The sequence below is a fragment of the Halichoerus grypus genome, chromosome 8, assembly GCF_964656455.1.
Source record: "Halichoerus grypus chromosome 8, mHalGry1.hap1.1, whole genome shotgun sequence".
Lineage (NCBI taxonomy): Eukaryota > Metazoa > Chordata > Mammalia > Carnivora > Phocidae > Halichoerus > Halichoerus grypus.
Window position 1 is genome coordinate 64,226,504 of NC_135719.1, and position 27,760 is coordinate 64,254,263.

The 27,760-nt window shown below is 37.7% G+C and overlaps 2 protein-coding genes across 3 annotated transcripts in view; one reads left to right on the forward strand and one right to left on the reverse strand.

Moving 5' to 3' along the window:
• MYEF2 (myelin expression factor 2) overlaps positions 1-8,312 on the forward strand; it is a 38,522-nt gene extending 30,210 nt beyond the window's left edge. For both annotated transcript variants that reach the window (XM_036075942.2, XM_036075944.2), the window contains one exon: positions 162-8,312. In XM_036075942.2, coding sequence (XP_035931835.1) covers positions 162-325 — 164 coding nt within the window. In that variant the 3' untranslated portion in view covers positions 326-8,312. The remainder of the gene's footprint in view (positions 1-161) is intronic.
• On the reverse strand, positions 900-27,655 carry SLC24A5 (solute carrier family 24 member 5). Its single transcript, XM_036075953.2, has 9 exons — positions 27,535-27,655; positions 26,634-26,813; positions 8,603-8,686; positions 8,401-8,504; positions 7,962-8,062; positions 5,984-6,267; positions 3,730-3,936; positions 1,719-1,820; positions 900-1,228 (listed from the first exon to the last, which is right to left on the reverse strand). Exons 1-9 carry the CDS (start codon positions 27,653-27,655, stop codon positions 906-908), a joined length of 1,506 nt encoding a protein of 501 aa, XP_035931846.1. The 3' UTR covers positions 900-905.
• Positions 27,656-27,760: the final 105 nt, after the last annotated feature.

The window sequence follows — 27,760 nt, forward strand, 5'->3', positions numbered from 1 at the left end:
TAAAACGATGAGAATAATGTTTATATGATGTGTTATTTTAAAATCATTAATATTTTTAGCCAGTTATTTATCATTTCATTGGCTATGAGGAATTTCAGACCTGTGCAGTGAAATGAAGCCCATTTAAACTGACTAGTAATTCTATAATTTTTCTTTTACAGGTCATGTAATGTTTGCCGAAATAAAAATGGAGAACGGAAAGTCAAAAGGCTGTGGAACGGTCAGATTTGACTCCCCAGAATCAGCTGAAAAAGCCTGCAGAATAATGAATGGCATAAAAATCAGTGGCAGAGAAATCGATGTTCGCTTGGATCGTAATGCATAATTTTAAACCACGGTTGGAACATTCTTACATCTGTTTTGCTGAATCTCCTAGTAAAAAGTCATTTTTTTAGTAATACTGTATGCTTACAAAAGCTGTAAAAATGAACTTTTAAAACTCCCACCAGCTTTTAACAGTATAGTGTTAAATATACTGTGATTTTTGTTAATCTCAAGTTTGGGTTTTTAAAGACAGCAAGTCGGTCATTCAGTTTAAATGAATGGTTATACTGTTTTTAATGAAATAAGCCATTTTCTTGTTGTTACTTTCAGTACTATGTAGTGGGATTTGTTTGTTCAAGTTTCCTCAGCTTTTATCAGCTTACTGTAAGGTAAAACATAGATGATTTTTTCAAAACTTACGTTTTATATATGTAATTGTCCTTGAAAAGAAAGGGCTCAGACAAATTAGGATGTGATTTTGGCTGGTTTTAAATTACTTTTCTTTGGTGATAAAGCATTATTGTAAGTAAGTTTTAGATTCTAAAGTTCAGGGTATTTTTTATTTCACTTAAATGAAGAAATGGAGTTTTCCTTCTCTTCCCTCTCCCATCATTCACATTTTCCACATAACACTATTAATATTAACCTCCACAGCCCCTTATTTTATTATTTCCAATGATTCCAAGTTCATATAGAACTGATAATGTGGCAATCCCCAAGTATAATAACAGGCAGACTACTCCCAGCTTTCTGTCTAGTTTCCAGCCATTGAAGTGAACTGCTGAAAAAAGAAAAATAATCGAAATGTTGAGAGCGATGGTTATGTAAGTTAGTCCTCTGCTGTTCACTTCTATAGGAGCTGATGCATTTATAAATGCAGTTTTAATAAACCATGGGACACCTAGGCACAGCATATCGAACACATTGGATCCCACGATGTTAGACATAGCCATATCGCCTTTGCCTGCAAAAAAGAGCATGTTGTTAAAATGTGCGCACCAATACTGTATTTTATTAATAAGCTTCATAAAAAAAACACTGGAAAGTTTTTTTATTTGTTGGTTTTGGAAAATTGTTATATTAGGGCAAAAGTCTTACTGAATTTGTATTTTTTAATTTGGGGGGGTTAGTATTTAAAGTCTTAACATTTATTTAATAATAATTATCTTTATTTATTAAACCATTTTTCAATAAGGTCTGTAGATTACTTTGTTGCTTTTCATTCTAATTTAATACGGTTAATTACAATGTGATGCACATTTTAGATAAATATTATTTGGGGGATTAGATTTAGTGAAATTACTCTGCTATTAAAAGTAAATCCTTCTTTTTGAGTCACTCTTTTTTTTAGTATGTTAACTGAGGAAATAAATATTTTTAAAGGTACCTTTGCTCAGTGTATTTCAGCCAGGCTTGAAGAATGGGCATTGCAGCTTGAGGGACCTAGCTCTTACCTTTTCTTGCAACCAGTACACTTGCAATCGTGTCTGGCAGACTTGTTCCTGCTGCTAATAAAGTAAGGCCCATTACTGTATCTGGAATTTCTAATGTCTCCCCTGTAATAAACAGAGATACTTCAAGTTGCAAATCTTACAGATTCAATGACCATTCTCTGCAGTTACTTCAGATATTTCCTTCCTGAACAAAAAGAAAATAGGCACATTTAGATTTTACAACCAATATGTACTTAGATTTTACCTAGCAAAATATTTGAATAAGATTGGTAAATTGGTTAGCCCAGGTAGCACCAATTTTTAATGACAGATATCTAAAGATATTTAATAGAATTCTACTAAGGAGTAATTCCCCTACCTGGTATGCTTACAGAAGGTTTAGATGTTCACTGTTATCTCATCAAGGCTGTTGCTTAATATATGCTGAGATTGGTCATTTTCTGCCTTTCAAACTATTTTCTTAAAGTGGTCAGAATTAAGCAGACTGTTTATAGCTATTTTTAACCTGTAAATGTGTTAATATGGTACACATTTTTTAAGTCGTACTTTGGTGATCTATCTTAAACACAGGAAAACAAAAATAGGGTTCTACTTGAGTCTTCCTAACATTATGGTCCTGTTCTGTTAAATTTGGTATCAGTTCAACTTGTTCAGAAATATGTTCATTCTGGGAAACAATCAGAGGGAAGTTAAAAAAAAAGTACATGTAACTGCTCTTTTAATGTTGTGATTGAAAATTTACTTTAGAATCTTCTTTTTTTTTTTCTTAAGATGTCAATTAAAAGAACTTTAGCTGTTTATTGCATGCTTTATATATTGATATTGGAATTGTAATTGGTTGTTAATTTTTGTTACTGGTTTGCCAGAGTTCATGTGTACATAAATAACACTAGTAGTATTTATCATCTTGGGGGCTATTCTGTGATCTATTATTTGATTTTGTTCTTTTCCTGATTTCCTATTGTGAAATATATTCTGGCTGAGAAAATTTAGAGAGATTTAATATGCAAGCTAATTGGACTTCTTCATCTTTCTCATTAAAAAGAATATTCTGCTTTCTTGCTAGCATGCTATTCTAAGTCACATATTAATTTGTGAAAAGTCAGGGATCAGCAACCTTTTTTTGTAAAGGGCCAAGTAGTAATTACTTTAGGCTATGCAGGCTCACATGGTTTTTGTTGCAGATACTCACCTCGGCCACTGTAGTGTGAAAGCATCCGTAGATAACATATAAATGAATTACGTGAACGGGCATGATTATGTTCAGTAAAACTTCACTAGCGGTAACAGGAGACCTGGTCATTTGGTCACACAGGCCATAGTTTGCTCACCTCTGATCACCTCTGATGTGTCCATTCAGGTTAACCTTTTTGAGAGAAATTCTTGATTTTTTTTTTTTCTATGTTTGTATTCAGTTTTTCCTCCTGGAGTCCTGTGGGACTAGAGCTGATTATGGCCACGCAGTAATATTTAAATTTTAATCATGAAGGTAGTAGAGACCTAAATTGAAATTTTATTTTATGCCCTTTTCACCCATTTCATAGTTTGTTTATATGTCCATATTAAAAAGCAAAATGAAATGCAATTCAGTTAAACAGTGAGCATACATTGTTTTCTCAAAATGCTGGCCTCTTGCTATATTTTTCATTATGGAATGGATTTCAATATAAAAAGTATATTGTGGACCCCATACGATGTGATTTAATTATTAGAGCAATGGGAAGAAATCCTGTGTATTTGATTTCGTTTATAAGAAGATCCCATGACTTGTAACTCTGGGCTGTATAATATTGAGAATATAGTTGATATGTAATATGCAACTTAAAACCCTGAATGATCTTGTTGGTATATTAATATTTAATCTTTTTGTAAGTAGCGCTTCTCTTTGGTCTTTGCTGAAAGAAAAATTTCCTCCGTAGCTAGACTACTTTCAGTGAATATATGCAGTTTGTTCTTCAATAAAACTGATTATTTTCTTTTTAAATTGTGCTCTTATACTAAAGATACATACCAGTTATTGTGACCATCCAAACCAGGATATATGTAAATGCAGATATCCATAGTGCTGACATGAAAAATGTTATCACAAAATAATTTTTCCAGAACTTTCTTCTACAATCTGGTGTGGTTAGAAAAAGTAAGGTAATAATAGGAAGGGATAGTACCCAGAAAATTCTTTTGAAGTCTGCTTCAGGCATGTTGAAAACACTTGGTGGATCTGTTGAGGAAAAAATAAATGATTTTGAGTTTTCTCAAATTGCCAGTTAAGTTGGAAATGTCCATTTAGAAAGCTATATTGAAATAAACTAGCTGTATCAGTTTTTAAGAGGCTATTTAAAACATCTGAATACCTCATTACTGATATTGCTGGCAAAAAGAAACTAATTGAGACTTTAGGGCAGACAGTATAAAATGTGATACTCAGTGTTTCTTGATTTGGGGCCTTAAATCCATCAAAATATCTTGGCTCATTCACTAAATATATTAGATGTAATGTTTATGAGTGTCAGTTGGACTTCTCTTGGTTTTCTACAATGTGGATGGTGTTTAGTAACTTTTTTTTGCTTATGGGATTGACCTGGCTTCTACCTATTTATAGCTATTATAGTTGTCTCTGTTCCCCAGTATTGATGATGTTTCTAGCCTGCCCTGTATGTCAGATAATGCATACTTAGGAAGTATAAAATAATTACAGCATAATCTTTTTATGAAGTTGAATATTCCATTCTAATTCTCATTGTAAGTGAATTTTGGAGGCTTGCTTCATTTTTTTTTCTTATATTAGTTTCCCAGATTTGGAATTCACTACAGTTCTTAGGAAGAACCTTTAAGAAAATAGGAACTAGCGTGGGATCTACAGTGTAACTTACAAAACTTGAGTATATTCCTTTATACATTTGTTTTACTAAATTAATGGAAGACAGTAATATATTGGATAAAAATAAGCGTTCACTTTAAAATTATTCAAAATTTGCATGGCATTTACAAAAGAATGTACCCATATATTGGATCAAATTACAACTAATGCTAGTAAAATAACTCATGAAAAAAATTTGCCAAGCCTCAGCCAATGGGCCACTAAGTAAATTTTAGATATAATCTCAGTGTAATGAAAAAATTTAGAGTGGTTCTTTTGAATTTCTTGTTATAAAATTTAACTTGGCAATATATACCACTTGCACTTGAAAGGCTAAAAACTATAATTTTTGTAAGAAGGGAAAAAGTCTTGTTTTAAATTTTTTTTAGGTAGTAAAAGAATAACTTTCCTTCCTAATGTACTTAGATAAATTTAGAATCTGTTTCATACAAACACTTTGTAAAAAACTAACACATAAATTTTTATTTCTGGCCATAGATGAATTTGACTTCTACTAAATATCTAAATGTTTTGCTACTGCTTCAGATGACATGTTTAAAACTCAGCTTTTCTTTTTTCCCCACACCAGCCCTTTTTCCTAAATTCCAACTTTTTGTAAGTGGTGTTCACATTTTCTCAATCAATCACGAACAAAGCCTCAGAATTTTCCCAGATAGTCCTTCTGTTGCCTCGTCTTGGTGGTGCTTCCTCTGCATTGTCTTTTTTATTCCTACTTTTCTTCACTCTGTCTAGGCATCTACCAAACACATCAGCTGTTTTAGTAGCCTCTGACAGACCTCCATTTCTTTTATCCTCTAATTTCCCTGCTTCATAAACCTGCAGAGACTTGTATACTAGCATTTAAGACTCTTCCTATCCTATTCTTTCCTATCTGTCTTTTCTCTGCTTCCTTACTGTGTACATTCTGTGCTCCAGGTATGCTAATACTTGAATAGGCCTTTTGCTAATATTAATTCCTTGGCATCAATTTATAGAGTATACTTTACTCTTACTTCTACATCATTTACATAATAGACTGCTGTAGCTGTTACTTATTGGTCATAAATCAGGTCATCAGCTAAAATCTGATTAATTCTACAAGGCTCGGTTTAAATGCTTCCTTCTCTGTGATAATCTTTTCTATGTAGCCATCAAATTTTATACAATCTTTCCCATTTAGGAACTACAATTACACTTTTCTCTTTATAGTACTTAAACCTTCATATTTTAGCTATTTTCTTCTTTTCCGTACAGCATTGGAAGCTTCTTAAGGATAGGGACCGCTTCTTCATCATTTCTGACTCTGCCCAGGATCTTTTACATAAGTGTATATAGTAATTGCTGAATTGAAATGAGATTAAGTTTTTCTAGTGAATAGACTTAATAGTGGGCATGATGTGCTTCTTACCTTCAGAAACCTGACTAAGATCGTGTAAACTTAAAGGAAGCTGAGAGTAGCCAGACTCTTCATGAAATATCCCACTGTCAGTTCTTGATTGCCGATGGATGAATGGCTGACCCTCATCTTCCCACCCCATCAGTGGCTGTTGTTCACTTCTCTCCTCCATAGCTTCAGCAAGACAGGTGCAGCAAGGACTGAATTTCTTTATAATATATTGGTTAATTTTAATGTCAAAACACAGCACCAAAACATATAATCCATATATCAAAAGCAGCAAAGTTCCTTCATACCTATAAATTAAAGAAATTTGTTTTAAAATTAAAAACAAAAGTTTTTTTTTTTTAGGGTTAATAGCTTTTGGGCAGTATCTGCTTAATAATTTTCCAGCAATAGAACAAGCAAAGAACATTTCTAGGTGTATTTTCGTTTTATAGATGTGTCCTAACTTGGTTACAGCATTAACTATAAATTTATTGATAAAAGCTTGACAGTCCTTTTTATATTTCAAATAAAACCAAGAATTATAAACTCATTGTCTTCATTTACAGATTCTTTATAAACGGTAGGCGTAAACAGTGCTTTGAAAATAATTGTAGATTTTTCAGAGTAAAAGTTAATGAATAGTGATGGGCATTCTCCATCTCAGTTCATTGGCAGCATCCATTCCCCAAAATATATAGTAATTATAAAAGAATATAGTATCTGTTAGTTCATTTCAACTGTGTCTATTCAAATCTGGTATAAGAATTTTGTGTAAAATATTCAGAATATATGAGACTTTGGGACTTTTCAGTTTACAGAGATTTTTTTTTTTTAATTTTGATGTAAACGAATTTGACTTGTATTCGCAAGAAAATGAGGATAGTCCTAAAAATAAAATTATACCTTAGGCACTGAGAACTGTTGCCCTATGCTTTGGTTTCCTAAAGAGTTATGATTAGCTAATATCATTAATTTGAACCTGTCATTTACCTTTTATTTTATAGCCAGTGAATTTTGGGAAATAAGACCAGATTTTAGGAAGATTCATTTAGAAATTTTTCTCCCTGCTAGATTTTAAGTTTCTTATTAGCAGATATTTTGCAGGGTTGCTAAGTTGTAGTCCTCCAGAAAGGTGCCATTTATATTGTTTTCTATTTTTCTGGTATCCTCTGGCATAGTGCAATGCACAACCTCTGTGGCTGTGCATTGTACATTCCTCTCTATCCCTTATGATTCCTAGCATAGTGTTAAACACCTCATAGATACCTAGTTCTTATTAGTTGAAAAAGTTATTTGCTGTCCACTGAGTCACCCTCTTTCATTTTCTTGCAACAGCAAGATACTGGGAGGTTACAAAGAAAGCAAACAATTGTTAATACCTAAATATTGTTGATCCTTAGAGGAAGAAAGCTGTAATTCCTCTTGCTAAATGAACATCAGAGAAAAAGTTAGAAGAATCTGAAGATTTTATTTTTTATTATGTTAATCACCGTACATTACATCATTAGTTTTTGATGTAGTGTTCCATGATTCATTGTTTGCGTATAACACCCAGTGCTCCATTCAAGAATCTGAAGATTTTAAAATTTACTTCCTCCATCATTTCTCTCCAGTCTTGTGACCATGACCACTTCTAACCAAGGCAAGGTAAACAACCCAATAAATGAAAGACCCAACTGTTGGGTCTTTAATGGACAACAGAAGGGGAGACTTTCTGAACAGGCAGTGGGGTGAAGGAAGGTTGGTAATATCCAGTGATTAGTGAGACAAGGAGACTGACATGACTATAGAACTTTCAAAGAAGGGAAAACCCAACCAGCAGCTGTGATGAGGAAGTTAGCTCAGAGGCATATGGGGAAATGGTGCAGAAGTAGCAGGTAATTGAGAACTCAGTGACTGAAATAACATTTCTGAAAAAGACACATTGCCAAACCATTGGAATTTCATAAAATCCTCTCTGTAATTGTGTTTTACATAAGAGTAATGATTATTTCAAGCTTACCAGTAAACTCGGTTGTCGAATATTATGCCAAGAACTGCAGCTACACTAATTGCATATGCTGCACAGTCTCTGGATAGGGGCCAACATGATAGCGTTGAGACCTGTAAAATGATAATTCACTGTTTCCATTACACTGTAACTTCGAGCACATGCTTAGCGTAATACTGAAAATTGTATGTTTGTAGCTAAATATTGTTATCTTTTGCATTTTGCTTAGAGACAAAGGAATTTTAAGAAAAATTGTGTTTCAAAGCCTATTAGGTTTTCATAAATTTGACCAAGAGTTATTTGTGGGTTAACTTGAAATGGAATACATGTTTTTCTACTGATTAATAAATTTGATTGAACACATTACTAGTGCCTTGTTTGTTCTAGACTATAAACAGTTTTTATAGTTTGTCAAAACAATAAATGTGTTGAATGAAGTTTTCTTACATACCACGTTAGATAGCAAGCCACAAGCTGCAGAGATGCCAAAGAGGTTATACATTGCAGATCCAAGGATGGTGCTAATGCCGATATCTCCCTTTGTGATAAATACACCTATGAGCAAGGTAATTGCTAAGTTAGTGTTACTAGACTTGAAGAACAGAAGAGAAAAGCACATTGAGTAAGCAGAAAATATAAGGAGCAATATTTACCCAGGAAAGCAGTAACTAACTCAGGAGCTGAACTACCGGCTGCCATAAAAGTTGCACCTGCAACATCCTGAGACAATCCAAGGGCTGAAGACAAACGAAATTCTGTTAAAGTGGCAAATGAAAGGGTATGTCTCTATACCTGAATATTCAAATCTACAGCTTCACAGAAAAGCAGTGACGGTGACTTAAACTGGAAAAATAAAACATGCAGGTTAAAAAAATTAGAGGAATCCAATGCCTTGCTTTCTCTATGAATTCATTACTTAATGTTTCGGTAGAAAGGGAGAGAAGGCCACGGACTACTGGAACTATGCTGTGACTCGGTATTGTGAATGCCAAGATACGGGATTTTGTAGGAACCAGAAAAGATTCCTTTCTAGCTGTATGGCTTGTAGGTGTATTGTGACAGCATAAGTTCTCTAAAGTGACACTGTCAACAGTGCTTCAGTAGGAGTTGGGAAAGTGAAGTCTTTCAGGAGTCATAATCCAATTTGAAAGAGGAGGAAAAAGTGAATATTGGTAGTTTTTAGGACCTGTAAGTGAACCCGAATTAAGGAGCTTATTCACAAATTAGCAATGTCAACCTTGTCAAAACAAATGAGAGGAAATTGGTTAACGAGGAACCAAAAAGATTTACTATTGTATAATTAAAATCTATTGATTTAAAACATAAAACCATTAAGACTTTGCTCTAGAATAGGAGATATAAGAAAATACTACTATTCAAATAGTTTGTGTATATCCCCCAGACTTACAAGCGTGCAAATCCATTATCTTCAGTGATTGCTGGGATGAGAATCTTAAGAAACTTTTGGCTCTTTCAATTTTAGAGCTAAGGCATCTACTATGGAAAGGAAGAGAAAGCCATGTTGAAACCTTGCTTTGGGGAGGCCAAGACAGGTTGCATCAGAAATCCCCAACCGGGCTTTACTGGTACACTAAAAAGTAGCATGCTTTTTTATTCTTGGTGTGGCAGATTGTATTTTACAAAGATGGCTATGATATTTGCATCCATGTGATTTTCCGGAACCTTTGCATTTCCTGCCTCCCCCCCTACCCCGAAAGAGTTTATGTGTCCTCCTGTGACTGCTTTGACTAACAGAATATGGTGGAGCCAGAATATTTCTGAGGCTGGGACATAAAAGGTGACAAAACTTCCTCATGGTTCTCTCTCTAGGGACCTTTGCTCTAGGGCCCTAAGCCACCACATAAAACTCTGACTTCCGTTGAACTCCTGTGCTGGAGCCCATACAGAAATTGAGATGCCTGATGCACCCTTACTATTTCAGCCCCCCAAATTTTGAATTTCCCCGTCCCAGGCACCAGACATGTGAAAGGGAGGAAGGTGTCAGATAATTCCAGCCATCTAACTATCATGAGGGACCTCAAGCCGAGCTACCAGCTGAGCCTGGTAAACCCTCAAAGCTGTGAGAGGTAAGACGGTGATTGTTGTTTTACCACTAGTTTTGGGGTATTGGTTAAGCAGCTATTGATAACTGGACACCTGGCTATTATTCACTGAATTTGTTACACTTTCTGAGTACCTACTATGCCAGATGCTTTTTTAAGTGCTAAGAATAGGGCAGAAAAAACACAAATGTTTCTGCTCTTGTGGAACTTTAATGAAAAGAAACAGACAAGATAAGCAAAATATGTGTTGTGTTAGATTTTTGATGTTACTCTTGGAATTGTTTGGGGTTGCCATGAACCGCACTCGTACGAGACAGTGAATTTAACTGATAAATACTCTATGTGGTGTGACCACTCCACCAACTGGTTATTCTGCTGTTTCTCTCCTTCTCCTCAGGCCTCCCTATTTCCTGAAATTAGGCCAGTGAATAACCCTACCATGGCATCTAAATGTTCAAGTGGAAGGAAGAGCTGCACATCTCTCACTTTAAATCAAAAGCTGGAAATGATTAAGCTTAGTGAGGAAGGCATGTTGAAAGCAGAGATGCGCCAAAAGTTAGGCGTCTTATGTCAAACAGCTAGCCAAGTTGTGAATGCAAAGGAAAAGTTCTTGAAGGAAATTAGAAGTGCTACTCCAGTGAACACACAGAAGGTAAGAAAGTGAAAACAACCTTATTGCTGAGATGGAGGAAATTTCAGTGGTCTGAATAGAAGATTGAGCCAGACACAACATTCCTTTAAGCCAAAGTGTAATCCACAAAGCCCTAACTCTCTCTAATTCTATGAAGGCTGAGAGAGGTGAAGAAGCTGCAGAAGAAAAGTTTGAGGCTACCAGAGGTGGTTCATGTGATTTAAGGAAAGAAGCCACCTCCATGTCATAAAAGAGCGAGGTGAAGCTGCAAGTGCTAATGTAGAAGCTGCAGCAAGTTATCCAGAAAATTTAGCTCATTAATGAAGGTGGCTCCACTAAACAACAGATTTTCCATGCAGACAAAACAGTGTTCTATTGGAGGAAGATGCCATCTAGGACTTTCATAACTAGAGAGAAGTCAAAGCCCAGCCTCAAGACTTCAAAAACAGGTTGACTCTCTTGTTAGGAGCTCATGCAGCTGGTGACTTGAAGTCAATGCTCATTGACCATTCTGAAAATCCTAGGGCCCTTAAGAATGATGCTAAATCTACTCTGCCTGTGCTCTAGCAATCCTAGATGGCAGCACATTTATTTACAACATGGTTTACTGTATATTTTATGCCCACTGTTAAGACCTGCCGCTCAGAAAAAAAGATTCCTTTCAAAATCTGTTCATTGGCAATGCACTTGGTCACCCAAGGGCTCTGATGGAGATATACGAGATGACTGTTGTTTTCATGCTAACACAGCATCCGTTCTGTAGCCCCATGGGTCAGGAAATAATTTCAAATTTCAAGTCTTATTATTTAAGAAATATATTTTGTAAGACTATAGCTGCCATAGATAATGATTCCTCTGATGGATTTCAGCAAAGTTAATTGAAAACCTTCTGGAAAGGATTCGCCATTCTAGATGTCATTAAGAACATTCATGATTCATGGGAAGAGATCAAAATACCAACAGAACAGAACAGGAGTATGGAAGAAGTTGATTCCAATCCTCATGGATGACTTTGATGATTTCTTCAGTGACTGCAGATGTGGTGGGAATAGCAAGAGAACTAGAATGAGAAGTGGAGCCTGAAGACGTGATTGAATTGCTACAATCTCAGGATAAGACTGTAAAGGATGATAGGAGTTGCTTCTTATGGATGAGCAAAGAAAGTGGTTTCTTGAGATGGAATCTACTCCTGGTGAAGATGCTGTGAAGACTGTTAGAATGAAAACAGAGGATTTAGAGTATTGCATAAACTTAGTTGATAAAGAAGCAGCAGGGTTTGAGAGGATGGACTCCGAATTTGAAAGAAGTTCTAGTATGGGTAAACTGCTACCAAAGAGCATCGCATGCTACAGAGAAATTGGTCATGAAAGGAAGAGTCCATCATTGTGGCAAAGGTCACTGTTGTCTTATTTTAAGAAATTGCCATAGCCACCCCAACCTTCAGCAACCACCATCCCAATCCGTCAGCAGCCATCAACGCTGAGGCAGGACCCTCTACCAGCAAAAAGATGATGCACTGAAAGCTCAGATGATGGTTAGCATTTTTTTTAACAAAATATTTTAAAATGAAGGTATGAACATTTTTTTGGTCATAATGCTATTGCACACCTAATATAAACAATTTTATACGCACTGGGAAACCAAAATATTGATTTCACTCACTTTATTGTGGTGTTCGCTCTGTTGTTGTGGTCTGGAACCAAACCTGCAGCATCTGGGGTGTGCCTGTACCTAGGGTGAGAGTGCTCTCGGCAGGAGTGAGTGCCAAGATTCCATGGTGGAGGCTAGCCTGTGTGTTCAAGAAAGAGGAAAAGGCTGGTGTGTCTGGAATAAAGAGTGTGAAGGGATGGCAGAAGGGGATAAGGTAATAGGTGGCCAGATCATGTAAGACTTGTGAATCCTAGCAAGGATTTTAGCCTTTATTTTGAAAGATATGGGAAATGCTTGGGAAGGCATCCACATACTTCCTGTCAATGATACCAGCCCTGGTCATCTTTTTTATCATGGGGTTTTTTGGTCTCAGAGACCAGCTGTAGGCTGAGCCATTTTGCCACCTGTTAAGTCTCTCTTGTGAAAAATCCTCTTAGGAGAGTTGGAATGATCCCTCACTATTTGCCTTTGGTCATGTTGCTTGGTGAACATGTTGCAGTGATGAATGAAGCGAGAGAAGTAATGTTTGGTGGAACATATTTCATAACATTTCTTTTGCTGGTTAGAGTATCTATCTATCAATCTATCATCTATCTGTCTATATCTATCTATCTATCTATCTATCTATCTATCTATCTATCTATCTATCATCTATCTATATCTATCTATCTATCTATCTATCTATCTATCTATCTATCTATCCATCCATCTATCCCTGTGATGGCGTATTACTCTGTGAATAACTTTTTTCATTTTGGGAATGACATAAGTAATATCTTACATTCATGGTATACAACTCACTTTCATGTACATAATTTAATCATCTCAATTATTCTCAGGTATGAGTGGTGGTATTTCCATTTTACAGATGAAGACAGGTCCAGGGAGTTAAGTAAAGGTACATGGATAGTAAGGATCTTCAGTGTGAGGAGTTAGGGCATACAGCCTGAGTCTGTTGTTTCTAAATCCAATGCTATTTCTATTTTACTGCAGAAACCCAATGTAAAAATGGCACTCAGGCAGGCCAATTATAACATGATGGGTAACTGAGTTATTTTATTCCCTGTTTTTTGGTGTGGGCATATAACTGCCTCCATTCTAGTCTTTCCTAGGGGAACTAATAGTTACCAGGCATCAGGGGTACTTAGGAAGTTTTCCAGCATATTTCAGAGGATGTATCAATTGAGTGATACTGGATATTGGATTATCATGAATTCTCTAATCAGATCAGGGCCTGATAATATGTGGATGAAGTTGATAAGAACAATATGCTTTATTTTGAACTAAATGTCCAAACTCGGTGCAGCTGAAGAGTGAATGACCAATCTTTGCTTAATGCTAGCTGAAGAATGCTTCATTAGAAAAGTTCAGTCTCAGGAGGGAAAAGGTGATCTATTGAGCTGTTTGTTGCAAGGTAGAAAAATAAGTGGCCCTTCTGAACACTTCCACTATCAAAAGGCAGTAACAATAAAGCTTGTTGCTGTTCACTGGGCTCTAATTGAGTTATGAAAGGAAAGATTCTATAAAGATGGATGTATAAAGCTTCAAAGATATTTTAACAAGTTATATCTTAAGGTTCTAAGAATATTTTGTAAAATGGTTTATACCTTTGAACTTTAGAATAGATTGACTTTGTCTTCGCTGACCTTTGGGTAGCATTTCTCTCTGCTATAGTTTATTATTAAAGATAAATTGTTCTGGTTTTTTTTCCCCCCAGAGCTATTACTTTTTTCCTCTTTATTTCTCTAAAGGAATAATCACATTTCCCTCAGGATATAGGAGAACTGTTCAAGGTGAATTTTCTTTATAGGTTTAGATATCATTACATTGTTTGTATAAAGTGCAACTTTATGATAATGAGCTGTGGTCCATGGGGACCACGACTTAGACCAAAACTCATCAGGCTTTTTCTTAAGCATGTTCTCTTCTCTGATGCCCTGTTGAAAAGCTTGTAACAGTTTTTGAAAACTCTCTTCTGGGAATATAATATAGTAGGAAGAGCTTTAAACTAAAATGGAGACCTGTATTCTGGCCCTGCCCTAATATGAGACTTCAGACAAGTCATTCAGACAAGCCTTGTGTTTTGCCATCTGTACAATGGAGCATTGGATGACACGATCTTTGAAGTATCTTCTAATTTTATCAGTTTTTATCAAAATGTAGGATATGGATTCTATGCTTTTAGACTCTATACCATTTTTTATTGTTAAATAAATTTATTTTACTAAAACCCCCTACATTATTGAAAATTTAGGAGATAGAGTGGAAATATAGAATGGGAAGAGTCACTTACATGTTTACCATTGTGTTTTAACCACTGCTATCATTTTAATGTATTTCCAGCCGTTTTCATGATGCATATTTTAATAGAGTTATAAGCGTAAACTATATATATGTAATTTGGCATCCTCTGGCACAATTTTAGAAGGTCCCCAGTGATAGCAAATTTTCATGTTTTGTAAATGGATTAGAGTTTTGGAACCAATCAAAGGTCATTCACACCCAATCTCGTGACTAGGATGGTAATCATCTTTTATTTTTTTTAGTTTTAGTTTTTATTTAGTTTTATTTTGGGTCCAATAGGAAGTGTGACAGCAAACTGATGTTTTTTATGATTTGCAAAACTGGTTCTGACAGTAATTTCAAATGTATTTTTAGAAAAATTTTGAGTAAAGCTTTAGCATTATTGGAATAAATGCCTAGCTTCTCAATGCACAATATATATATATATATATATATATTCTGTGATGTTTTTAACAATAAATACAAACATTCTGAGTTCTTTATAGTTACTCATCTCATATTTTGTCTGGGCCAAGATGGAATAAATTCTAAAACCCTATATAATATATATTATAATATATATGTAATATATAATATAATATAATGCTTTTAAAGTAATTCCAGTTAGGAGGACTCCCACAAACCCCCAGTCTAATGCCTATAATATTATAGTGAATTTCCAACTGCCCTAAGCCTATCATATAACACATGCACAAGACATTTTATCTCCAAACCTCAAAATTACCTCAGTTTTGGCTCCATAACTTGCCCAAGGTCATATAGGTAGTAATTGCAGAGATGGGATGGCACCTAGCTCTTTTTTACTCCAAAAAGCTACTCTTTCAGTTATCCATGTAGGTAAAGTGAAGAGATTAATGCATAGCTTTATTATTATTATTATTATTATTATTATTATTATTGCCTGTTTCTGCAATTGCAGACTACCCAGGTAATACCTAGATGACTGGGTACTTATTTAGATCTATACACCTGGGGTAGATTTAGATGCAATCCAAGGGAATCACAACGAAGATCAGAGGGAAAAGAAAAACAAAGAGGATGAAAATGCTCTTGAGAGAAGGATGAGTGCCCTTGTGTCAGGGAGGAAGCACTATTCTTAGACTCTTTGTTCTTTGGGAAGGCTTTGCCTCTGTAAATTTCATGAGGATTAAGAATCAAACAATCCCCTGAAACTGTAGGCTATCCAAATGCCATACTCACGGAATTATTCAACTCCCTTTCAATTTTACCAATTTAGAACCAATTCTACCTGGAATTAAAACTTTCATTTCTTTCTTATTGTCTATTTCTGAGACATAACATTGAAATTGAACATGGACAAACATTAGTTCAAAGCAGAGTGAATAAAAATAAACTTTTAATCGAAAATTAAATATTTTATTTAAGTATGTTTCCCCAACATGTTATTAAGATCATTTTCACTTAAGACATAACATACCTCAAAGGATCAGCACGATGGAGGAATTAGCGCTTCTGAGTAGTATATTGGTGTAACATTTAAAAAGAAACGTGTCTTAGCCAGCTTATGGTAGACTTTGGGCTGTATCGAGTGACCAGTCTTAAAGGGTTCTCAGTTTTCTATGTAGTTAGCTTGGAAAAAGGTAAAGAAAGCTGCTCTAAACAGTGGTTAAATAACTTGAAGAGATCCCCATTACCTATCAAAAGGATACATAAAAAGGATTTATTTTGGCTTTATACTGAACTTTTGTTGTTTCTAAAATTGGACTGCTTATGGAGATGTGAGGTAATAGTCCTATTTGGGGTATCAGTTAATATGGTTTATATTATATTTTTAATTTATATAAATATAAAATATTAATTTATATTTTAATGAAATATACTTTAAAGATTTTTTTTTAAACAAGAAAAGATTGCTAAAGATAGAATAAAATGGTATGGATTTTAATGTAAAAGAAGTAAAAGGAACTCTAAACAGAATATTCCAAAGAGGTATCATTTAAAGTTGTCACATGGATTATTAGATCAAAGAGTGGGTTTCATAAACTTACTTCCTAGCTTGTGAAGGTAGTACTTGCTTTTATTTGCCTTAAACTTCATGTTCAGCCTCTAGCAGATGCTCCCTAGATTTGGTATTTGCCCGAAACATATTCATATTGACTTTGATCACTCACCTTCTGCACTTCCATCTTTGCTGAGTAAAGGATTATAGTCTTTGTAGTCTATTCTTATGTAAGAATGAATATTTAGTGAATATTTACTATGTTCTAGGTTGTTGTGTAAGCAGTTTAGTTGTATTTCCTCCTGTACATAGGCACAGAGCTCTATGAGCTGTCTCCGTCTCCGTTTCTCTGTCACCCACATGCCGCAGTGTGTCCACCAAGTACGGGTCTAGGGTCTAGAGGAGCACAGCTGGTGGGGATAAGGGAGCTCCCTTAAGTTTATTCTTTACCCCATTACCTCTAGCTCCTTTGATCTCAGATAATATTCCACCTCTGATGACGCCTTCTAACCCCTTCCCCTGAATCCTCATCCTATTTCCCAATTCAGAAACTAGGTCTTATCTCCAAAGGTAAAATGCTCTGGACAACTAGAGTGTGATTTTTATTCCCTCTATGATGTAGAATTAATTTCATTTCATTCCTCTATGTTCAAAGAATCATCATTAGCCTCCTTTCCTATAGAACCTAAATGGATGTGAAAGAAGATAGGATTAGAGGAAGAGGGTATAGCAACAGCATTTTCTCATATGAGTGCTACACAGATAAGATGACAGCAAAATGTCTCAGGTTGTCTAACAGAGGTATGTATTGATGATGGGGTGGGGAGAGAGTCTGTGTGACTTCTGTGATCATGAGTAGGTCAAGGAGAAAGCCGAGATCCTTGCTGGAAGAAGCCTCAGGGGGTGGTGGCTCTAGAAGAAATTGCCAGATCAACATAGATAGTTACAGACAGAAAAAGGGCCCAGCCAGGGTATCAGCAAGAGGCTCTACCTTCTACCACCTCCTGCTCGTCGTCTTCACGGAGACTCCAGCCCTGAGGCTCTTCTAGTCTTCATCTTGCTAAAGACCCTTCTGCTGACCAAACGAACCACTGTTGTGACTTGAGGAGGGGGTAATGGGGTGATGGGGCTGGGGTGGGCCAGTGTCCTGCCAATTCTCCCATCATGTTCTAGGCTGGGACTCAGAGCATGCACCCTACATGCATCATTGCATCATACATGATGATTAGGTCCTATAGTACCATTCTATGAGCTCATGGACATCCTAGACAAAATGCTTAGGCTTCAGAGTCTAATTATTGTACTGTGGGCAAGTATTTATAACATTAATTTACAACCTCCAACAGGTTGCTGAAAGTCTAAACTGATTTTTTTTTTTTAAAGCAATTCAGTAGATTCTGTTTATTTTGTAGCATACTTCCTCCATAGTAACAATGGGTGTTTGATGTTTTTTGTTTTGTTTTGTTTTTTTGTCAAAATTCCAGTGCCCTTGGGAGGAAAGCACCGCTTAAGGCTATTTAAATAGAACGGTTCTTCTGAAGCAACCATATTATGGCAGTTAACCTCAAACAAAGACGTGTAAAATTATATCATACAGCAATTGAGAACATTCTTGGATGTTGGCATTAGAGAGAGCAGGCTCTGCAGGGTCCAGGCTGTGTAGTCTTTTTTTTAAAGATTTAGAGAGAGAGCACAAGCGGGGGGTGGGGATGCGGGTCGGGGGGAGGGGAGAGGGAGAGAATCTTTCAAGCAGACCTCCCTTGCTAATTGAGGAGCCTGACTCGGGGCTCAATCCCACAATCCATGAAATCATGACCTGACCTGAAACCAAGAGTCAGACACTTAACCAACTGAGCCACCCAGGTGCCCCCAGGCTGTGTAATCTTAAGTAATTAGTTATCATCTGAGCTTTAGTTTTCTTATCAGTAAAGTCAATCTATAGTCCTGACTTGGTAGGGTTTTTGTGAAGACTAAATGAAACCATCTCTGTTTAATTTAGAACCATGCTTGGTCTTCTATAATTGTTTTATGATAAATAGCTAATAAATAAATATATAAATAAATAATAACACTCCAGCACATTGTGGAATGCTTCAGTAAACTGTTTTCAAGATTATATTAATCCTTATTAGTTGACAAAATGGGGGGAATTATTACAACTCAATGCTTATCAAAGAACTATGGGGAAATGTGAAGCATTTGCAGACTTCTCTGAAGCCAGTTTCTGTGGCTGTAAACAAATTCCAGGGAAATTGTTTTTTATTGCTGATGTCCTAATTTGGATGAGACTATGCTAGACCTTGAGCAGAGAAATGACAGAATTAGTTTATAGGCACTTAAAAAAATGAATCGAGCCAGCACTATTTCTATCTCATTTTGTTGCCAGTTATTTTCAGTACTCAAGACCAGGGTCAGTTCCTAGCAGCTGAAGATTTAGCAGCAGCATGGGCATCCATCAATCACACATGTGATATTGTGATTTATAAGAAATATGTATTTGGTCATTCAGGTGACCAAAATATATTTCTCATATATATTTGGTCTTCAACCGCAGTTACTGACTTAGGCTTCCTAAACCCTTGGAATTTCCTAAGTATTGAGAGTGATGAAGGCATCTTTTGTTATGTTAACAAGGTGACTTTTGGACCCCACCTAAGAACCAACCCTGTAATTAGAGGGTTAGAACTTTCAGTCCCACCCCTGACCTCTAGGAAGGAGAGAGGGACTGAAGGTTGAATCCATTGCCAGTGGTCAATGATTTATTCAATCATGCCTATGTAATGAAGCTTCCATCAAACCCAAAAGGACCCTTCTGGAGAGCTCCTAGCTTGGTGAACACGTGGAGGTGCAAGGACAGTGGAAGCTCCATGCCCTATCCTCATACCTTGCCCCATGAATCTCTTCCATCTGGCTATTATGTCATTTTATAAATATATAATTATATATGTATTTATATATTATATTTATTTATATTTATACTATACTTATTTATATTTATATATATTTTACATATAAATATATATATCTTTTCCCATAAACCAGTAATCTAGTAAGTAAAATGTTTCTCTGTGTTCTGTGAGCCACTCTAGCAAATTAATTGAACCCAAGGAGGAGGTTGTGGGAACCTCTGATAGACAGCCATTTGGCCAGAAGTTAGGGTAACAACCTGGGCTTATGACTGGTGTCTGAAACCCAGGGAAGGGTCTATTGGAACCCCCAATCTATAGCTAGTTATTCAGAAGCACAGGCTTGCAACTGGCATCTGAAGTGGGGCGTGGGAGAGCAGTCTTGTAGGCCTGAGCCCTTAACCTGTGAAAGTTGATGCTATTTCCAGGTAAATACTGTCAGAATTGAATTGATTCCTTGGACACCCTGCTAGTGTCTGAGCATTGCTTTTGCTGGTGTGGGGACCCCCCGTCCCCTGACCCCCCATGCATATACATTGGAATTGGGCTCAGAACCTATTTAGTTTAGTGTCAGTGAAGTGGGATTTGCTAGAATGACCCTGGCTCACAGAAACATTTGGTTTGGGAAAAGAAAAGGTGAAAGGACAGGGGATGAGGAACCTTTGATTTCTGGGTGGCCATGTGGTCACCCATGGTATGGAGCAGCAGCTGTGCTGTGGTCAGCTACTAAAGGTAAAAGTTACTAAAGGTAAACGTTACCACCAGGAATTTAGAGATGGATCCAAGTCCTGTGGTTGATTCACTTGATGCATAAGGAAATGCAAAGTATAAGAAAAAGGCAAAATTTTCTACCCCTTGATTATTGTTAACTGTAAAAGCTAAACTAAAAGTAAATGAGGATGCCTGATCAGACCTTGATGTCTCAGATTTCAGTGAGTCTGAGCATAGACTGCTAGCCTCAGAGCTGCCCAGCAAGGGGAGAACTATGCAGGGGTAACACAAAGTACTTCTAAGACCTTTGGTTACCAAGAAGGTCATCAATAGGGAGGAAGAGCAAAACCAAGAAATCATTGAAACCAGAGGGTATAGTGTGAAGGAACTGTTTCATTTTGTGGATTGGTATCAGCAGCTTCCTGAGGAACCTTTCCTGAGGGGATCGATCGTGAGGGTGATTTGGAGGCTGTGTCTCGTTTTGAATGCTGCAGAGTGAAAGAGCATGTTTGGGTTGATAATGGGACATACAGCTAGCTCACTATGGAAAAATTACAGATGGCTATATGCCCAATTTTCCCTATAAATAACAAATGGAACATCCCAGATGAAGCCGTTGATAATGCTTTATATGTAAGCCATGTGGGATTGGCTTTATGAAGATTAGGATATTCACCCACTGAATACGTCCATTACCCATGTCATGATAAATGCTGTGGTTAAGGGGGCCCTCATGAGCACCCCATATAACCTTATTGTTGCAAAACGGAAAAACAGGGAATCTTTATCAAATGTGCTGAGCTTCCTTCCCCTCCTGGGTCTTACAGATGCTAATAAAAACATTAGGTTAATTAATAAGAAAATGGGAAGAGGCCAAGGGGAGAGTCAAGGGACTGTTTCCAAGAAGGTGAATGAAAATTTCTAGAAGATTATTAAGAAATACATTAACAAAGCAAATATTGAAAGGGGCAAAACAAAGGAATCAAGGAAAAGTGGTGGGACTTGTCCCAGTAGGGTGGAAATCTTTATGGTTATTAGGCAATGGGATGAATAAAGCAGAAATTGATGGAGTTAAACGTTTCAATGCAGCATTACCTAAGGTCGGTGGACGTGTGGGACCCACTATTGGTCACCCAACATTAAAGGACCCCAAACACATCCGCTCTATTTACCCCTGTCTGGAGAAATTTTAAAGACTGGAAGGTAGAGATTACTATAAGGAAATGGACCAGCAACCACTTGGGTCAGTGGGTAGGCAGATGAATCAAATTTAAGGTTGACAGAGGGGACAGGGTCCCTTGGGTCAATCCCTCACTGAGGACCTTATGTGCAAGAGTGGATAAATTGGGCAGTGGGTGGAGAAGAGTAGTTTCCAGGGCAGTGGCCAATGGCCTGGCGATATGGTCAGATTAGAAAGGCAATAGAAACCTGGGTACTAAAGATGTGCCCATATAAGACATAACCCTGTGGAAATCACTATGAAAATTTGAAAGGTGCGTTAAAGTAGAAGCATATAAGAAGAATGCTCTTCCAAGTTTGGAAGGTGATTGAAATAAGTAGATATCCCGGTGTGCTCCTTTGAGATGGCAGCCTGGGTCCGTGAAATGAGTAGACAGGGGGGTCTGCAGCAGTGCAAAGATGGGCTGAATCCAGACACATTCTTTGTGCACCCTCTGAAGCACAAAATGCCAATAAGAGCTGTTCTACCTGCTATCAAGAGAGACGGAGACCGCAGAGGGCTATGTGGCAGATTCCCTGGTGGGAAGGTCTTGAACATGGCTGGCAAGTGAGACTGATGCTGGTAGCCTTCGGGGGCTACAAATGGGTCCTGACAGGAGTATTCACTGTCTCTGGATTGGGCTTTGCTTCTCTGGTATTAGATGGCAAATGCTCAAAATACTATAAAAGAACAGCTGCAGAAGGTAAGTGCACGGATTTGGATTACTGACCATCATTTCTTCAGACCAAGGAGCACATTTTGCTGCCCATGGGCAGAGAGATAAGTTTGATAGAGAATTGGAGTGGGTGATTGAAACACTGGTTATTGAAAATGGGGGAAGAAAAAGGCACGGAGAGCTGGCTCACCAGCCATCACGAGTGTTTGCTCACCCTCCACATGCGGAGTCCTGAAGGGGTGGCCCCACTCGGTAGCTTCCTGTTTTCTGGTGGATCTGGGCAAGAGTGGGAGGGGAAGCTGTTGGTATTCTTTCTCCCTCACATTGCCTCAACTTCTGTTTTGTTTCGCCACCCCGCCCTCCCCCCCCCACCCCCCACCCCCGCTAGATGCAGGGGTCCCAGGACCAAGGCTGCAGCTACAAGGGCTGGAAGCAGGGAGAATGGCTAAGCCAGAAACTGACCATGTCTTTAACCTTTCTGCCACAATTCCTGAGAGCCTGGTGGGATAGGGTGTACCTTCACCCCCTCTGTCAAGTTGGGATTAGTAGTGAATTCAGCTCTATTGCTTCTGGTAAAAATAGCTCACTAGTTGTGCACCTAGTGTGCCCTTCACTGTCTGATCTGGAATGGGCTGCGGGAGAGGCGCTTGCTGGTATTGCTGCCTGCGATCTAGACCAGCACAATGGACTGGGTAGTTACCAACGACTGAATGAGAGTCTAGTAATAGGCCAGTATCTTTGGACTGCCATGATTGTTTTGCCATAAGGGGGATATGTGTGTGAAGACCAGGAAGTGGGCTGTGATATTGTGGTTTATAAAAAATATATATTTGGTTTTCGTCCATGGTTTCTGGCTCACAGCTCCCAAAAGCCCGGGAAATTCCTAAGTACAGAGAATGATAAAGGTGCCTTTTGTTATGTTAATGAGGTATATTTTGGACATCATCTGAGCATGGCTGCTGGTTGCCAAGGGAACAAATTATGTGATTAGAGGGTGGGAACTTTTAGTCCCACCCCCTGGCCTCCAGAGAAAGGAAAAAGGAGAAGGGCTGGAGGCTGAATCAGTTGCCAGTGGTCAATGACGTAATCAATAATGCTTAGGTGATGAAGCCTCCCCAAGCAAAAAACAAAAAGATGGGATTTGGAGAGCTGGGAGAGTGATGTGTCTGCAGAGGGCATGAAAGCTCTGCTCCCTTTCCTCGTACCTTGCCCCATGCATCTCTTCCCTCTGGCTGTTCCTGAGTGATATCCTTTTATAATAAACTAGTAATCTAATCATTGATTAGATTATTTTGAAGTAGCAATCTAAATTTTAATGCAGTTTCTGCTGCAGGCCTAGCAAAGTTATTTATTTACACCCAAGACAATTTTTTTATAAACAAGATTCTTGATGAACTTATTCTTTTAGTCAAGTTATTGTTTGGAAATGTGAAAACAAAAACATTTTTTGACTGTCTATTTTCTAGGAAGAGAAATTTTCAAGGTGGGACAAAGTACCTTGAATTTAAAATTTCCTAGTTTCTGTTTCGTTTTGTTTTTAAAGGTTTATTTATTTATCTTAGAGAAAGAGAGAGAGAATGTGTGAGCCTGAGGCAGGGGGTGGGGTTGAGAGGCGGAGGGAGAGGGAAAGAGATACTTAAGCAGACTCCATGCAGAGCTTGGAGCCTGTTGGGGGACTCGATCTCACAACCCTGAGACCATGACCTAAGCTGAAACCAAGAGTCCGCCTGCTTAACTGACTGAACTACCCAGGCACCCCAGGGGCTCAGGTTATGGTCTCAGGGTCATTAGATCGAGCTCTGAGTCAGGCTCTGAGCTCAGCATGGGGTCTGCTTGGGATTCTCTCTCTCCCTCTCCCTCTGCCCCTCTCCTGCTCGAGCACTTCCTCTTTCTCTCTCTCTCTAACATAAATAAATCTTAAAAAAATAAGATAAATAAAAATAAAATTTCTTAGTTTAATATAATTAACATGATCTATGTAGGTTTTCTAACTAAAAGTTCAGTCCTGGCACTAGGGTGAACAAATAATTATTACAACAGTAAAGAGTATAGAAGCGGATGTACATACACATAGATGTAAGAATTTAGTATGTGAAAATTGATCAACTTTCTGAAAAAATAGCATTGCATCCTATAGTAAAACAAATTCTTAGTGAAAGAAAGAAATGTAAAAAAAAAAAAAAAAAGAGAAACTACAAGTAAAAGAAAATATGACAATTTTTCTGACCTGGGGATAAATGTCTTTCTAAGTATAAAACCAAAAGGAGAATCATAAAAGAAAATATTTATAAATTCACTTAAAAATATGTAAACTTCAGGGGCGCCTGGGTGGCTCAGTTGGTTAAGCGACTGCCTTCGGCTCAGGTCATGATCCTGGAGTCCCGGGATCGAGTCCCGCATCGGGCTCCCTGCTCAGCGGGGAGTCTGCTTCTCCCTCTGACCCTCCTCCCTCTCATGCTCTCTGTCTCTCATTCTCTCTCAAAAAAAAAAAAAAAAAAGTAAACTTCAATGTGATAAACACACAAAATACAAAAGCAAACAGCAACCTATGAAAAAGCATATGATATAAAAATTATATTAGGAAAAGGGTTAATATCCTTATATGAGAAAAAAGAAGTCTTGGGAATCAATAAGAAAAAGACAAATCCCCTCCTGTCAGAACATGGGCAAAAAAAACACAAAAGCAAAACCACAAATTTCAATAAAATGAAATGTTCAACCTCACAAATAATAAGATAAATACACATTTTATAAAATGAAGTTCCATTTTAAAGAAATTAGCAAAAATATTATGTTATTATTCATGGTTTTCTGGAATGGAAGCTATCCCACATTCTGGAGGTTTAAGTTGGCACACCCTTTGTGAAGTGCATCTTTATCAAAAAATGATCAGAGAAGTTTGCAAAGGTTTTATGCAAGTACGGGCACAACGTTGCTTGGAATAAAAAATAAAAAAAAGTCCAAAGAGATTAATAATTTTAAAAATTATGATACATTTCAACTGGGTATTTACTATGTATAAAACACAGTGTTAGGTACTTACATCATTTACAAAATCACGCTACCATTAAAAATCATGTTTTTGAAGAGTATTTAATAATATGGGAAAATGTGCAGAATAAAATATTATATGAGGAAGAAGAAAAAAACCTCAAACTGTATCTATAGCAAGACCTAAAACCTTGAAAGGAAATAAACCAGATGCTGTGGGGATCTCTGGGTGATGAAAATGTAGGTGATTTTACTTTTTTCCTCTTTTTTTTCTTGCATTTTATCAATCTAGGTAAAAATACTATGTTAAAGTAATTTAATCGGTATTATAGAAAAATATCAATGCTGTTGTAAAATGGAATGCCAATATAAAGATGACTATGTTTATACCTACTTGAGTTAAATCATAATAATTATAAAAAACTTATGCTGACCTGTTCTATGAATTTTTTTCTTTAAACAAATACGTGCTGAGAACCTCTGTGTTCTTGCCAGGTCCTGCTGTGTAGGTCTTAAGGATACTGCGATGGTGCAGTGAACAGGAGAGAAAATCAGGAGCATTTCAGCGGGGCCAGGGGGCTGCATGGCAAAGGGAGAGTTAATGTTCTAGCTCTCTCTCTCTGGGAAGAAATGCTAGCAGAGGGTGTGGGTGTGGGTGTGGGTGTGGTGGGAGGAGAGGATGCTGTTTCTGCGCAATCCTGTGAGCATGCAGTTGGAAACCTAACCCTTAACTTTGACATTCTCTGAGGTGAGCACGTTCAACCAACTGAACTAGCCAAGCTGGAGACAGACTGGGAACTTCTGCGGGCACTTTTGTTGTATAGGGCATGAATCATCATTGATATCCCGACTTTAAGGCACTGGGATACCAATGAAAGGTCTATGCTCGGGGTTCTGGGTGATATACATGGCTGAGGGGATGGAAGAGAGAGGCTTGGCCTGGCCGATCTTATTTTCAGAAACCAGTAACTGAGCTTAATGTTTAATAACTGAATTTACGATTATCTGATGCCTGAGGTCACTTTACATAGGATGCAGGACTTATTATTTATTTTTGGTTCATAAACATCAGTTAGTTTCCTTACTAGAATAAGGCTGAAAAAGGAAGGGGGTGGCGGGAAGACAATAGTCCTTAATGTCATTTGTTTACCATCCATCTACCTTTAAAAAAATTACGATTTTAGAATAAAACTGAAAGAAAGTTTTTTAAAGTATAAAATGGCAAGCATTAGGAGTGCCTTGTCTTAGGAGTACACACCAAGTGCATATATGTGAAAACTTGGAACAGTTTACTAACAAGCTCCCAGCCGTATCGTAGCCAAAGAGTTTCTGGAGATAGTCTTTGTAATAATAATTGCTGGGTACTAATTTAAAGATGCCCTGCTGCCCATGAACTACCAAGAAAAAACAACACGCAGGCCAGTTCCTTAAGGTAGGGCCCCACAACACAGAAGTCTGTGCTCGGCAACCAGTTGAGATGGACAGAATTGTTTGCTGAGCTGTTTTAAAGACAGCCACATACATGGGACACCACTATTTCGGAAGCTTATAGGGGAGATTTCCAGCCACTTACATTCACTGATGATCTCCAGGGAGGGTAGGAAGTACTCGTCACAGACAATAGACACGGCCATGAACATGTAAAGGATAATTAGGAAGTAGAGGACAATGCCTCCATCCCAGCGCTCCTGTTTCGTGAAAAACCCTTCAGGAAATTCCAGTGATGGAGACGAAACACATTGGGTGCCATTTCCTGGTAAGGAAAAGAAGGTGAAAATCTGAAGTATGCTGGTGTCGCTGGTTCCAAGCCCACAAAAAGAGATTCCTTAAGAAAAACTCCAAGTGTGCAGTAACTGGGCGGAATTTTAAGAACCCTGGTGAAAATGTATAAAGCACTTTTGAATATGATGTAGAGCTTTGTAGAGCTTTTAAAAAAAAAAAAAAAATCTTTGGGGCCTGAAAGAGGAGCTTTAATGAAATAAGCTGATGATAGTGAAAAAATTAAAAAAAAAAAATCATGAAATCACTCTTCCTTGTCTGCTTTATTTCTAAAAGGGAATTCTGAACCCCTCTTCCTTCTCAAAGAGAAACTGTATCTCTGATGAGAAAGATTCCTAATATCTGTACAATTTCATTTTCCCATTTCAGAGCCCAAGCTGCCCACAGGCCTGCGAAGAAGAATCCTCCACTCTTGCAGAGAGAATTTCTAAAATGAAAGAAGATTTTCTTTTTTTCATAAGTCTCCAACAATAAAAAACTGGAGACTCGCCTGCTTCATGAAGTCTGTGAATTCTTTCTGAACTATCTTTGAGAACTTATGAGGGATCAGAAGTGTTTGATATTCTTCCAAATGCTAACAGTCAGAGGAGGAAGCATAAGCCGAAGTGAGTCAAGGGAGAATTTTCCTCTCCCTTTGTCCCTTCATCCATACGTGGCATCAGCGGCAGGGACGGCTGACCCCAGTGTCCACCTACCTGTGGCCCTTGGGAGACGCTGGGGCAGGGAGGCGCCTGGGGGAGGCAAGCGTGCAGTAGCCCAGAGGATGCCGAGGAGCAGAGCCCTTCTTGCCCACCGTTGGCCCCCTTCGGTCTGCATTTCTGCTGTGCTCTTACTGCAGAGCGCTGCCTGGGGAAGGGGGAAAGGAAGGAATAAGCTGGATCATGTGAGGAGTCTCCTTCCTGCTCACTGCCCTGCCCAGGA

Coding starts and splice junctions, on each gene's coding strand:
- SLC24A5 (XM_036075953.2), bottom strand. CDS start 27,655: ATGCAGACCGAAGGGGGCCAACGGTGGGCAAGAAGGGCTCTGCTCCTC. Junction 8,687..26,633: donor CCTGGAGATCATCAGTGAAT/GTAAGTGGCTGG, acceptor GTTTGTCTTCAG/CCCTTGGATTGTCTCAGGAT. Junction 8,063..8,400: donor GTGGCTTGCTATCTAACGTG/GTATGTAAGAAA, acceptor ATCATTTTACAG/GTCTCAACGCTATCATGTTG.